Source organism: Phalacrocorax carbo, chromosome 3, assembly GCF_963921805.1.
Source record: "Phalacrocorax carbo chromosome 3, bPhaCar2.1, whole genome shotgun sequence".
NCBI lineage: Eukaryota > Metazoa > Chordata > Aves > Suliformes > Phalacrocoracidae > Phalacrocorax > Phalacrocorax carbo.
Window position 1 is genome coordinate 101,237,747 of NC_087515.1, and position 14,803 is coordinate 101,252,549.

General features: G+C 38.2%; 1 protein-coding gene across 2 annotated transcripts in view; it reads right to left on the reverse strand.

The window, feature by feature from the left end:
- Window positions 1–690: 690 nt before the first annotated feature.
- The window catches only part of PRIM2 (DNA primase subunit 2), a 119,475-nt gene continuing 105,362 nt past the window's right edge, over window positions 691–14,803 (reverse strand). For both annotated transcript variants that reach the window (XM_064447856.1, XM_064447857.1), the window contains 2 exons: window positions 5,430–5,498; window positions 691–1,302 (listed from right to left, as the gene is read on the reverse strand). In XM_064447856.1, coding sequence (XP_064303926.1) covers window positions 1,075–1,302; window positions 5,430–5,498 — 297 coding nt within the window. In that variant the 3' untranslated portion in view covers window positions 691–1,074. The remainder of the gene's footprint in view (window positions 1,303–5,429; window positions 5,499–14,803) is intronic.

Below are 14,803 nucleotides of genomic sequence, written 5' to 3' on the forward strand. Positions count from 1 at the left end.
GTCTTCATCCTGAGGCCTTGCAGAGTTAATACAAGTATAGCAATGGCAATACTGTGTTTATGTGGTTACAGACCCATGCTGGTAGTTAGGTTACTCTCCAGGGAAGGGGTAATGTTGTCTTGAAACTTCTTAGTTATCAGACAAAGTAAAATGCAGGCCTCCCAAATCCCCAGGATAATAGTCTAACAGTGCCATATAAAATACCAGCTCTGCTCAGAGCTTCCACCCACCACACAGTGGCACCTGCTCGACTGAATGCTGTTTGTGTGTTAGGTGACTTGGGCTTTGGGTGAATGGGTGTAATTCAGGTGACCTGAAGCTGCATTCAGATGGCTGTTTAGCTTCACAGGACACATAAGGCTCCAGCCATGCTCAGACATTGAGAAAACTTTGAAACTGAAAATGAATATCTGCTAATAAGGTTTTATCTTCTTCAAGATGAGTCCGTTGGTAGAGCATCAACTTTTTTGATTACCCCCTTACATACAGGTGTCTAAACTCTGCATATGTTCTATTTCAAGCACCAAAACCAGCTCTCTAAATTTAGTGTCAAGGTACACAAATTAGGAGGTTGATTTCCCTTAGTTCCTCATGTAGAAAAGAGACAGACTCCTCCAGAGGCTAATTTTGATCATAAGAATTCCTACTTAATTACCATCCAAATACAGCTAAAAAGAAAATACCACAAACTTTTGCTTTGCAATTTATTTATTACGAAGAAACATATCAAAGTGATCACAAAATGGGATAAAGATACTTAAAGACTTTGAAGAAAAAGCAAAATGGTAAGTCAAACAAAAATTACCTAAAAATTGGGAAGGAACTTTCATTTCCCATCTTTCAACATGCCACGTAAAACTGTCCCCTAAAGCAGCGAGTAGTACTGGACGTAATTACAGCTTTGGTATCTTTCTTTTCTTCAGCCTATTCAGAGCACTAAATGCCTGTGTCTTCCAGGTAATGAAGTGCATATTCCTTAGTATTGGGACAAATTCAGCTAGAGAAGGTAAAAGAACTGAAGAAAGGAAAACACCAAAATAAAACAAACCAAACCACCCCAAATAACACAGCTGCTTAGTCTTCAGTGAAGTATGCTTCCAGTCCCTCCAGCTCTGCATCAGCTGTCGTATTTGAAGAGGTGGGAGTAGAATTTGAATTCATGCTTTCCTGACCATTACTTTTTTGTTGAGAGTTTCCTGAATTACTTAGTTCCTTCTTCAGTTCTCTACCACCGGTTAATACCCTTTGACTCTCTGTAAAATACTGATTAGGATGATTCAAAGAAAACCCAATGTCATCAACCTGCACATAAAGGAAAGGAACAGTGAGTTATTTTATTTCAAAAAGTCATCTTTTTCACATTCAAGAACGAATTAATTAGCAGTTTAATAAGTTCTGATTTTGTTGAAGAAAAAGGCAGCAGTTTGTAAATACTATCCCAGTAAATATAAGAATGATACAGTTTTACTTGCATCACAAAATTTCTTCCCTCATCTTAGAAATAAAATGACTGCTTTGGCATATTCAAAAATATTTCACAGTCTCTGCTGTAGAAGAAAAAACCTCCCCAAAACATATAAGACAACATAAGTAAAATGGCTTACCTTTACAGGTATAGGACAATTGAACCTACCCCTTAAAACAGCATTTCCCTACCCAAAAGAGGGACTGAGACAAGCCCAGAGTGCAAATGGCAGTAAAGAATACTACTAAAAATTGTAACAACTGCACAGTATAAACGTAGATCTTAAGTATCAGTGTGAAATGGTGAATGGAAGCGGGTAGCTTCACCTCTTCCCCTGTTTTCTCTGGTAGTGACAAACGCAATATTTACAAGGCAGCAGGCTAAGACAGAAGCCCAGCTGATAAAGGTCATCTCTGCTCTATCAGTGCCAACATCAGCATCCTGAAACTAGATGCACAACCAATACCAAAGAACATTTAGTCTTTGGTGGAAAAGAATACAGAAACCTAGCAGAAGGTGCAGCATATTCTTATTGTTCCTTTCTACTTAGCAGGCACATTCTTTCAGCTCTTTAACTATTCAATAAATGAACATTCAAATGATGCTTATCAAATATTTCAAATCACTAACACTTCCAGTTTTAAAAGTAAACTATTCTAACATATTCACCACAAATCTCAGTTATAACCTTTGTATCTCTTTTTGGGGACCCAGAATTTGGAAATGCTTACTTCAAAAGGTACTTCTACCTTGTATTCAGGCAATCTGCACCTCTTCTCTGCCCGTCAGTTCATGCGAATACTAAGAACATTTTGAGAAAACTACTGCTTTTAAATAATGTTGGAAAATTTCCCAAGCCTGGGACACAATAATCCAAGGAAGACTGAGAAACAGATACTAGTAATTTTCTGCTCCCACTATCTTCCTTTTTCCCCAGAGCGGTGGGGCCAGTTCAAGCAGAACAGGAAACTTTGCACACATGCAGCATCTCATGAGGACATACACTGTGGCTGATTTAATACGCCAAAAACCACCAGTTTACATTTCAGTCACTTGTGAAAAATCATAAAGCAGAGAATCAATGTGCATTTTAAATGGAACCCTGATTCAATGCATTACCTCCGCCTAACTTAGCTCCATCAGAAACCTGAAGCCACCACTGAATATCATTTCAGTCTTATCTGGATGGGTTTCATCCAGCCAGCTTTCTTCCATGCATTACTTCTTTACAACAAAAAGGCTTAAAAAGAAGCAATACAGTGAAAAGCTGGCTTTCCTAGAAGCAGCTCATAATTAGTTTTGGTGTTTTAACCTTAAAATCTCTGTTTTCTTCAGACCAATTTAAGATTCACTTTGTAACTCTTAATTTTGTTCTAAACTCTTCTCTCCCCAACAAATTGGAATAAGCTGTAGAAGCAGCTCATTGAATGAACAGAGCATGTTTTCAGAGGTGATTGACAGTATCTGGCTAAAAGCTATTTATAGTCTTTTAGTTAAAATTGTAGTATGACTCCATGTACCCTATTTTAATTAGAAGAATTCTGCTCATTCAATTTAGCACCTTGTTTTGAGAGCCTGAAAGAGAGGGGAAATTTTGTTCATCACTGTCATCATGTATGTCCTGACATCCCAGAACTTGAAAAATATGGTAAAACTATTCATGCAGTAGAGGCAGCACTCTCCTTTCACACACTTCTTGAAAGACTTAACAAATTGCACATGCATACATTTCCTTAACACATTAGCTCCTGCCTGGAGACAATGCGCTGAATCACGCAAACAATAGTTACTTTTGTTCTGTAGTTGTGAGACAGTGAAACAAAATTCAGGAGAGGTGTAGCATTAAAGCTAATAAGCCCAGTTCACATGGAATATGCAGAGAAGCACCTTGTAGGTAACCTGTGCTATTTGAACCAGCAGCACTGAGGTGGAAAGATGCCTTCCCCCCCAAAAAGTTGTTCTAAACATTCTCATTCTAGCCCAGCTGGATTTATTAGAGTAGTCTTAGTACCAAGCACTGGACTAGTGAAACCAACAGCAAAGCTGCTGCCAGCATAAGATGCAGTAGAAACTTGAGAGAGGATGATGGGGAGGAAATGCAAAGAGAGTCCTTAAGTAGACATAGCGTGTAATTGATCCTGTGAACTTCGAAAAATATCATAATCTTAAACAAGTCTCCACTACAAAGTCATTCATAGTAGATCTAACCCACATACACACTCTAACTTTCAAGAATTATAGGTAACACTGACAGCTCTGCCCAACGTATATCAAACACCTTCTTGGTATAATTTTTACATAATTGAAGCTGAAGTGGACTGACTCACATGGAGAACTTTACTTTAAGATTGTTCACCTATTTGAAGAAACAATAACAATCAATGTTATGCTGATTGATTCTTTGGAAATTTGCTTCACTGAAAAGCTATGCTAGTGATATATAGGACAGCAAGGGTTTGATTGTCTGATTAGACGTCAGCAGGTTCAGAGAGCCAGCTCTTGATCACTCCATGAAAAAAAAAAAAAAAAAAAGAAAAAAATTACCAAAGCATAGCTGTAGGACAGAAAAATCACTCTGAGCAGGCTGGGAACAAGCTTAGCAGCTATTTTGTCTATAAAAAATTGCCCTCATAAGCATGTTTAATTCAAACTGCAGAAGGTGCCTTTCTGTGCATTCTCCTTTCTCTCAGTGAAGACTTATCAACAGCAAAGCTGAAAGATGACTCTTAGTGCATGCAGCAAAGACAGATATTTTTAGTATGAAAAGACTGAAAAAAAGATAATGCTTTTCTGGAATTTGCCACAGAAGAATGGAAAGATGGCTTTCCTAAAACACAACAGATCTTTGGTGCTGTGCTGATTTATCCTTTGGTGAATGTTGACCTTGGGGTCTATAGTCATGTTGGGAAAATATTATTTCTACTGACTAAGCCTTACATATGGCATATGTTATCTAAACTTCAAATTACATGTAACTTTGAATGTCCTGTTTTATCAGTTTCTAAGACTGTAAGACAAAGTGTTCCTTTCAAAATACAGCTGCCAAAACAGCACTGGATATGGGTTCAGAGTATACCTTTACTATACATTCACCCATATGATCGCTGGAAATTTACGGAGACAAACACTTCCATTTAAATCAAATGTGAAAACGAGTGAGAACAAAAAAGTCCATGGTAAATGTGTCTGGGTGGGTCATCTAAACCTCATCCATATCTTTAGCAAGGCTGTTCCATATTCTTAAGTTTGAAAGGGATGTTTCACGTTTTTGAGTTGTGGAGAGAACAAAGGTATAAGATGGGCCATGTTCCACTGTTTTTTCTTGACAACAAAGAACCTAGAACCAATGCAAAAACTGGTTCTTTGAATCAAGAAATCACATCGGAGATGGACTGCAGCCATTCGGTGTATCACAATTTTGTGGGGGATCTTACTTTAATATGTTATAGAAGCTTACAATTAAGCAAACAGGAAAGCTCTGAGAATGTTCATCTTGATTTAAAAACTAACCACGCATGACCAAAGACATGAAAAACTATCAAGCGAAGACTAACAATATTAACTCTGTAAGTGCTGGAAGATTAGAGTTTTAGTTAAACTTGTTAGACCCATTTTGTTTCTTTTTTTTAAGATATATCTCAAAATACCAAACTTGTGTAATGGGTTAAAAAACACAGTTTAAAAACAGGATATTGAAAAAGTTAAATGGTTTGAAATAAACAAAATTCAACAATATTGGCATTTTCAGGAAGAAAGCATAACCTTTTACTGCATCTTGTAATGTTCAGGATACTAATAAAACCAAAATTTATATGAAATTATTGAAATGAAAACTAACAAGCCAAGACAACTAATGATGGATGTGAAAGCTACAGATAGTGCATGAAATCCAGAGACTATTTCCAAGGCCTTCTTCAAGACAAAGATAGTGATTACAGTATAACAAAAATTAGTAGCTACTTACATCATGTGTCAACTCAAAGTACTTCTGACAGGCCAGCTGGTAATGCATGCCCTTCACCAGTTCCAGGATCTACACAGACGGAGAAATCCTTAATGGATTCAGAAGTAGCACAGGTACATCTTGTTGATACTTACCATGACAAGCGATTTCAGAAGAGTCTTGTATAACAGCTCATGGAAATTTGCAGCACGTGACATCCTTGACATATGTGTATCTTAGTAATAATTGACAACATTCAGTCATACTATAGTTTTTTAAAAATACCCTGGCTACATTAAAAACAAGATAAAATCACAGGAACATTTGCCTGGTCCTTAAAACATAATTTCAATACTCTTAACTTCAAGAATAAGTTGAATCTATATTTTGGTAATATAATTGTGGCAGTTATTGTCAAACTATCATATTGCAACATCTCTTCCATAACTGCAAACATAAATCTAGTAATTCAAGTGGTTGAAGCATGAAGCAATCAAGGACACGATTTGTATTTTTATTTTCCACATTACCAGTTCATGCAGATGCAGAATAAAATACTACTGTGCTCCCATCAAGAAAATTTAATGCAAATCCTTTAGACAAGTATCTGTGAGAGAGGAATGCTTTTACCTTCAATCAGATTTGTCCTTTTTGAAATGAAGTTATTTCTAGTCAAGCTCAGCAGAATATGTGAGTGAATAGCTTGTTTTGAACACCTATTAGGAAAATCATGCCATCTTTTGTAAATACAATTTGCTTCCCAATTCTACTTCAGGTAATCTCTTCTGTGGTGCATAAAGTCCCATTCTTATCACCAGAATGCAATGCCAGTTGAAAATTTTTAAAGTTTCATCACCTCCTCCCTCCTTTATATAATCAAAATGTATGCTCTCTCTTCTTATCAAACAGAGAAAATTGCTGGAATTAAGAGATAGCCTCAGTGGAAGGAAAATAGTTTTCAACAAATGTTAATTTCAAGCCCCTTTTACCAAGGTTGACCTTTGTGTCAAACACAGCAATACACTCCAGCTTAAATCCCTGCTGTACTCATTATTGGATGCTGCCTTGTATTTATTGACAGATGTATAAATAAATTACATTTGCTGAATGGATAAAAACAACAACACACTGCCAAGAAAGTACTTAGCCACACTGTTTCTCTGTAATAGCCCAGCTGATTACATTTCTATCCCTCTTGCCACCTCCTGTTAAATCTTCTGTAAAAGATCAAGATCAAGGCCAACGAAGCAAAGTAGTCTGAAATCTGGCAGTATCTGTGTACATACACATATTTGGTTTTTTACCTCCTCCCTCCTTTGAAATTGACTGAAAAGATTAGTGTCACATTAAGTAGTTAAGGACTGAAGAAAACTCATCTATTCTAAACACTTCAGTTACAGATTGCTTTATGTTTTCCTGTTTGTTCCTTACAATAAAATCTACGCCATGCAGAAGAGCGCTCTCTGTTTTTAAGTAAATGCTAACCATGTTGTACAGATGTACTTTTTTTAAAAAATATTTTTCACATAATTTGGAATAATGATCAGAAAACCTATATGTCTGTTTGTTAGTTGAAAGAAACATTCATAATGTTCTGTAGCATTCAGACTCTTCTAACCTGAATTTTCCAGCTCAGTTAAGTCAACTAGTTTAATCTAGTTCATAAATACTTCAGGTTTTCTCAAAATTATTATTTAATCAAGATCACGCTTAATATAAATTATATAAATAAAAACTTGTCTAAATTTAGGTGTAAATGTCTTAAGTCTCAGAAACTTAAATGTGCAAACAAAAATTTAAATGTCAATAAATTCTGAGTATAAACCCTAAAAGTTTAAAAGCATTGAGGTTCTCTTGTAGTTTAAGAGAACTTTTTGAAAAAGCTGATCAGTTATAAGGCTAGTAGTCATCCTGTGGTTTGACTTTTAAGTTACAGATCACAGTCACAGTTGCTTTTTGTGTCAATTATGCTGTTATCCAACTATCCTGAAAAGCAGAAAAGACAAGGGACATCAAAGTTTGCTTTTGGTTTACTAACTCACAATGATTCACAGGATGCGAGATCAAGCTGCTGTTGTCTTCTCTGACAGTTCAGTGGAAAAATGGTAACTTCAAGTGACAGATATCAGAAGAGGGATCACTGACCGATGCAGTCACAGATGATGACAGAATAAAGGGGTGCTTATAAATAAATTCCAGGTTTGTAATTAGGCTATTCTGAGCAAACTATTCTGAAACCATGCCCATTTAAGCCCTTGGCCCACCCTTGCGAATATCTTGACCCACCTGTAAGGTCAGGAAGAACACTTCATTGAATCAATGCTGCTGACATATGACAGCCATAATGGTCATATTATCAGAGCTGGCCTTGACACACGAAATTCTTAAAGAGCAACCATGTTATTTTGCAGCAGCTTGATCTTTATTGCCCAGCTACACTGCAGTCTCACCAAGGAGCTAGTCCCACCCCCTCTAGACTCCTCCTCAGACCTCTCAGAGGCTGCTGTTAGGTCACCTCACAGATTTTTCTGTTGTGCTGCTATGAAGACACACATCTTGGAGAACAGATGCCTGAGGAACTTCTACCAGCATTCTCCAGTAAATTTGGTAACTAGGTCTTCATGGTGCTTCTTTTCCCTGACATTGCTAGAACGCTCTATAGAACAGAATGCCCACCTGAAGAGACCTGAGACTTTCATCCAGTTTGTTAAATTTATTAGTGTATGTGATTGCACTGGCAGTCATCGTCTTACTCTTGCTCCTTTACCCTCTCCACCACGTCACCTCCCAGCTTTGACTTGTTGGCCAATTTCAGCTAAATTTGACAGGTGGAGATTACAAAGCTATACAACTCCTACACGTTGATTACAAGTTGTGGTTGGGTAGAAAAGCCGGAACAACATTGGTGGCTCATTAAGGGAAAAGCAGTTAGAACTCAGCTCCCACCCATTCTGAGAGGCAGCTAGAAGGCAGCCACACTAGCACATATGTGACTTGGAACTGGCCACATCACCGCAGACCAGGTTCACCTTCTGCATATATGACGCAGCCACATTATACACATGCAAAAAAGAGCAGGTTTAGTAGATTAACTGGCTTTAATAAGGAACAAGTTACTAAGGAAAGACACAAAAAAAAAAGGTTAAAAACTGCAATAGAATGGAGTCTAGCTAGAAAGGAGTCCTCTGTGTGAGAGAAACTAACAATTCTCTATTTAAACAAAACAGAATTATAATTTATAATAAATATTATCTTTCCTACTACATTTGTGCACATAATGAAAGCAAGCTTTCAGCTGTTTTTCACTAGTGTTACCCAGAAGTAGTCCTCCACTGAAAACTACCTTAATTCACAGCAGCAATCTTTTGCCTCCACATATATTAAAGACATTTACACTAAATTGCTTTATTTGCAAGTAATAGTACATACTCAGGGACTCTTTTTGTTAGTTCTTACGTGCCTTTTCTTTCACTGACATCTGCAACTTGCTTTTCTGATGTTGCTTTACTGACTACTAATGAAGTTAAGATGATGTTTGGCAGCTGTATGCAGCCACCTGCTATACAGACCCTCAGCGTTCAAAGCTAAGACACTGCATAGCAGGATAGTTTGGGCTCTGTAATTATCCACTGTCATTTTCACTTACTCAAAGTTAGTTGGTTTTATTTGAAAATTGCAGAATTAACTTATACTTTCAAAATGAAAATCCTTCTGCTAGAGATTTAGTTACGTATGACTCATTTCTAACTTTCTTTTTTATTTCAAAGGTGACTGAAGATATGTTTGGGTGCAACTGCTGGAGCGTATCCTAACTCATTCCAGTTTTCTTCTGTTTCAAGTCAGTTTGTGACCACCTCAGCATTAAGTCCTGCACCAGGGCTCCCCAATGCCCTTTGCTTCCTGGTCAGCACAGGCATCTGTTCTTTTTGTTGCTTTCGGATATTGCCTTTACATTTTTAAACTGATTTTGAAGGTTTCATGTTTATAATTTATATATTTATATATGTATAGTACAATTTTTTCAGATTTAAGCTCTGTTTTCCCTCAGGAAAACAGGCTCACTTACAGGCTAGAAAATCATTGTTACAGCTTTGTCAGAGCTCCTGTTCCTTTCATACTCTTTGACTTCTCTTTTGTAGTGAAGAGTACTTGCGCACAGTGTTCAGCACTGCACATAGTAATATTTAGGGCACCATAACAGATCAGTTTCTACCCTGTGATTTGCATCTTAATTGTCAAACAACAAAACCTAATTGTATTCTAGCATGTGTTATAACGGTATAAAAGAAAAAGGTTGCCATGATCCAGAAGAAGGTGTTTTATTAATGTCTCTTAAAAATACCTGTATTTTTCCTCTATTTTTAACGTATAGGTCCTCTAGCCTTAAGGTCTTATTTTACATAGGTCAGTAAGGAACTCATCAAATATTTAGCAAAAGAGTAAGTGAATGTCTGAATTAAAGGAATATGTCAATATGTTCCCATATTTGCTGCAGCAACTCCTGGGCAGCTTATTAAATGAAGACATTAAGTTAAACTGAGTTAATAATTTTAAAAGGAAACAGCTCTAATGCTAGCTGGTTTTGTTTGCTTGGTTGTGGGCCATTTTCCAAAGTTTTATACAGTCATCTGCTGAAAGTCAATGATGTGAACATCAAACGCAAGAAGAGTTAATGCACCTGAGTATTCCATTTCTCTGACTTCACAGTTTTTAAATGTACATTTTCTCACCATGTTTCTGCATCTGTCTTGCAGAACAAAAAAGCTACTATCACAAATAAAGAAATACCCTAACCTAAGGAAAATGTGAAACAAATACAAGTTAAATAATTCATTTCTTAGAATAAACATCAAGATTAATTCTTTCTGCTTCAGGCTATATAATAACTAGGCAAGACCTGGAAGTCAGCTGCTATATTACCTCAGGAAGATGACATCAGCCAATACAATCTCAGGAAAGATACAGCCTTCAGAACATCTGGACTGCGATAGCAAGCTGGATCTAGATACTTCACAGCAAGCAGATTCACATATTCAAATGTTTTTATCACTTTTTTCATTACTGACTGTACTACAACATGACTGCAATGAAAGCAGTCCAATGCTCAGCTTGATTACTGACATCATGTGAAAACTGTGAAACTACTGAAGTCATGTTGGACTAGATGATCCCTCAGGTCCCTTCCACCCTGTGATTCTGTGATGTGAAGTCAAGTTAAAAGTTTTGAGCAGAGAAGGCCAGTACAAACCCAAGGGAAATCCCAATATAAGCAAGATAAAAACACTGAAAATTATTGAAAATTACATTAATGGACGTATTCTGACAGTGTCAGATTGAAGTATACACTCCTGCTGTTGAAAAAAACCAAAACCCTTGACCAGAGAAGAACACAGTTTACCACAGAGAAGCAACTGCCGTCTACACTAGAAAACAGAGCCTCAAGGACAACTGAAGCACTTGATCGAAGTCCTAACAATAAATTGCAGGAACAGGCAAAGGCCTCAGGTTCTGAATGGACAGACAGGGAAAGCCTTGGAACCAGAACTGAAATCAAGGCAGAGCACAGCTGATTTGGAAAGAACCCGTAGAAACAGACAGCGTACACACCAAACATAGCGAGGGAAACGCATCCAAACCAATGGGTTGCTGCTTGCCGTTTTTTCCTGAAACAACCAAACCCACCTGAAGCAATTACCAATCAACTTGAAATCAACTAAGACAGTGGCCTGGATTTCATGATTCGAGGACCTCCTGAGACAACCCATGAAAGTTATGGGAGAACTAGAAAAAGAATGACTTATGTGTTTGCTGATGTACTACAAATCCAAATCTTCTGATAGTCTAAAGCACTGTGAACTAACTTCACTGAAGATAAACCACCACCACTCAGGAGTCTATATTCCCTTGATGAAAACAATATATTCAGGAATAAGCCATGGGTTTTGCGCTGACAGACAGCACAAAGATCATTGAAGAGAAACACATAAAACATCAAAAGAGCATTGTCCTATGACAACCCCCAGGACTCTCATCAGGACCCCCCCACACCCCCCAACACAAAACACCACCTCCTCAAGATTAGTTTGTCAGCCAGACTATGATGAATATTAAAAAATGTTGTGAACAAATGGAAAGGAAACATCCACCAACAGTAACAGTTCTGATCCAGTATGAACAGAAGATAAGAAGGGTTCAACAGACAGCTATGAAAAAATAAGTCTCCCAAACAGAAACACAAGCCTGCAGGCACTGCTGATAAAGACATTTGCTAAGTCTCCGTCAAACTCAGACTTGAATATCTGTATTCATGCTTGCACATATTAAGGTTAACACACCAGCTCTGTTTTATTTTGGGTACCAAAGTAGCCACCAAAGTAAAATCCTTTGGGCACGGCCTGTGTGGACGTGGCTTCTCCAGCCCCTCTGGCCAGGACAGCATCAGCATGCTGACTGATGCTTGTGCAAGGCCTGATGAGTTTCCAGTCAACCTCTGTTTCAGAATGAGAATTTAAACCCAGTAGGGAACAGAAATTGTTGACCTTTCAACCCCTTAAAGTGAACTTCGTAGCTTTGGAGAGAAACATTTATTACCTGATATACTCCTCTCACAAATCCCATTTGCACAGAAGAGTGCTCTGGAGTATCTAGTTCAACAAAACCCTGGGACTGTACAGAAGTTTCAATATGAACAACATGCTTCGTGAGCACGTGAACAGAACTGTAGGTGTGAGCTCTGAAAACCTCATGACCATGAGCACAGATATGCTCCTTAAGACCGAGCATGAAGATGCCTTTTACAGATCTCATTTGTTTCCATGACAATGGCTATATAACAGATTTGCACATTGTCAGATACACATAGGAAAACTTTAGGGCAGAAACAATCCTCCCAAGAGGTCTCCTGGATATAGATATTGGCACATTCTTGAAAAGAAGCATCCCTTATGCTTATAGCATATAAGTAATTTGTAGCCTTGAAATCATTTAGTTTAGGTGAAAAATATATTACTAAATAAAACAAAGATTAATCTCCTAAAATTTAGATACCATTATAAGCAAAAACCTACAGTTCATTTTAAGGATTAATATTATCTCAAAATGGATAGAACTGGTGAATCGGAAGAAAAAATGTTTCTACTGTTATGTTACAACTACTGTCAGCTGAAGGTCATATTCCTAGAACAGCAAAAAAGGAAGCAAGTGCCTGTTAGTTCAAAAAAATAATGACTAAGTTGAGATGCTGCTGGGAGACTGGGTTCTCACAGAGGAAATGCCATAGCTAAACCTTTAGAAAAAAAGCAATAAAAACAAACATTTGCATCTAATGGTGAAGGATTTCTGTGTAGCCAGTTGTTGGCTGAGTCATTTAAGGAAGTTTTATCTTCTCAAGTCCAGTAAATTACTATAAATCATAGAATCATTAAAGTTGGAAAACACCTCTAGGATCCTCAAGTCCAACCATCAACCCAACAGCACCATGCCTCTGAAACCACGTCCCGAAGTGCCACATCTACACGTTTTTGAACACCTCCAGGGATGGTGACTCCACCACCTGTCTGGGCAACCTGTTCCAGCACCTGACCACTCTTTCAGTGAAGAAATTTTCCTAATATCCAATCTAAACCTCCCCTGATGCAGCTTGAGGTCATTTCCCCTCCTCCTAAATTATAGGTTAAAATCACCTATTAAGAGGATAGCATCCTTGACATACACCAGGTAAAAAAGCAGTACCCCAGGCCACAAGTTATGCCCAGAATGTTTCCCGATGTTAATCAAAGACACCCTCTTAAGAAATGAGCGGGAATATTCTATTTTTTAAAATCAAACATGAGGTAGTTCAAACAGGATTGGGATTTGGACAGCAAACTTGACCAGATTCTAGAATTAGAATTAGACAGTTTAATTTTGGAGTGCCCCATTCATAAAAAGTGACTTCTAAGATACCATTCCACACTGCTGGCAATACATTAAATATGTATGTCTATGTACTCATGTACATGTTTGGTTTCACTGCTCAGTGCATTACTTTCACAGATCTTGTAGTACTTTATTTTGCTGATACAGAACTTGGTAGTGATATAGTACCTGCTGTAAGCAGGGAGGGCTGAAAGGATGAATTGATCCAGGAATGGAAGCTCTGGTGTAATACCCTTCAATGTGATTTCCAGAATGCTGTAATTTGCACTCAACAGGGACTGCAAGTCTTGAGCTTTCATTTGAATTCCTTAAAGCAACTCCTTAGCCACAGAGAAGCATGCCTCACTACTAACCAGGAGAGCAAAAGCCTACCGTTCACCACTGCAGGGAGTCTCATAGCGCCCTCAGTGTCACCCATCAGGAAGTAAGCTGAGAAACAGTTGAGCAAACAACAGTTGTTTCAAGTTACTTTTATGCAGATTTCATAGAGAGGCTTGTAAAACATCCAAAACTGAATTTTCAAACTGACAAGCATGAACCTGCTAGCTAGCTAGAACTGGTATGTGAACAAAACCACAGGTTTTGCACATAGTCTATTTAGATGAAGAAAAATGAGGGCTTGGGAGCCCAGAAAGATGAGGGTGAAGATCCTGGGAAGTTGAGGATGATCCTGGAGATCAGACATGCATGGAGATGAATGCTGGAGAATGCCCTGGGACCACAGCCTGTAATGCCTGAGACTTAACTGCAAGCAGCTGCAAAGCACGTACTGACATGACTTTCTGCCCAATCCTCCCAGACCAGCAGTGATTCCCTTGCTCAGAAGGAAAGTTGAGACCTCAGTAAACACACCACCAGGATGAGGAGCAAGTGAGGGACTGCGTGAGATAATCAAGCAGGGGTATAGTTCTAATCTCTTCGATTCTTAAAAAAACAAACACACACACACCCACATACACCCACACTCCTACCCCTGCCCCCCAAAAAAACCCAAACCAGTATCCAGATCCAGTACAGGCTGTCATTTACTATCTCACCTGTGACACCATGACACCCATTTGTTGATGATTCAACTACTTCGTACACTGTCTTTCATTAAGTGAATGTGCGACTTCCACTCATTGCAGACAGCTCAGAGTCCTGGAAAACCAATGTAAAATGCCTGCTCCTTTTGAGTTTGCTGTCCTGTGCATGTGGCCACTTGAGTGTCCCCTCAGTCCACAACAACATTTATCTCTACCATAAACCAGGCAGAGAGAACTGAAATAATGTTCACATACATCCATTAATCTGGTTTTGACAACACAGAAGGGAATTTTTCACTTTGTGACAACCTGCTTGCCTAGAGCACACAGAGCAAGAGAAGACACTAAATGAAGTCACATTTGAAGACAGCAAAAGAATTTTGGAACAAAGCAAGGAGCAAGTGTAAGAGGCCCTGAGCCCCAGGAAAGATATACCATTTATTAAAATGCATA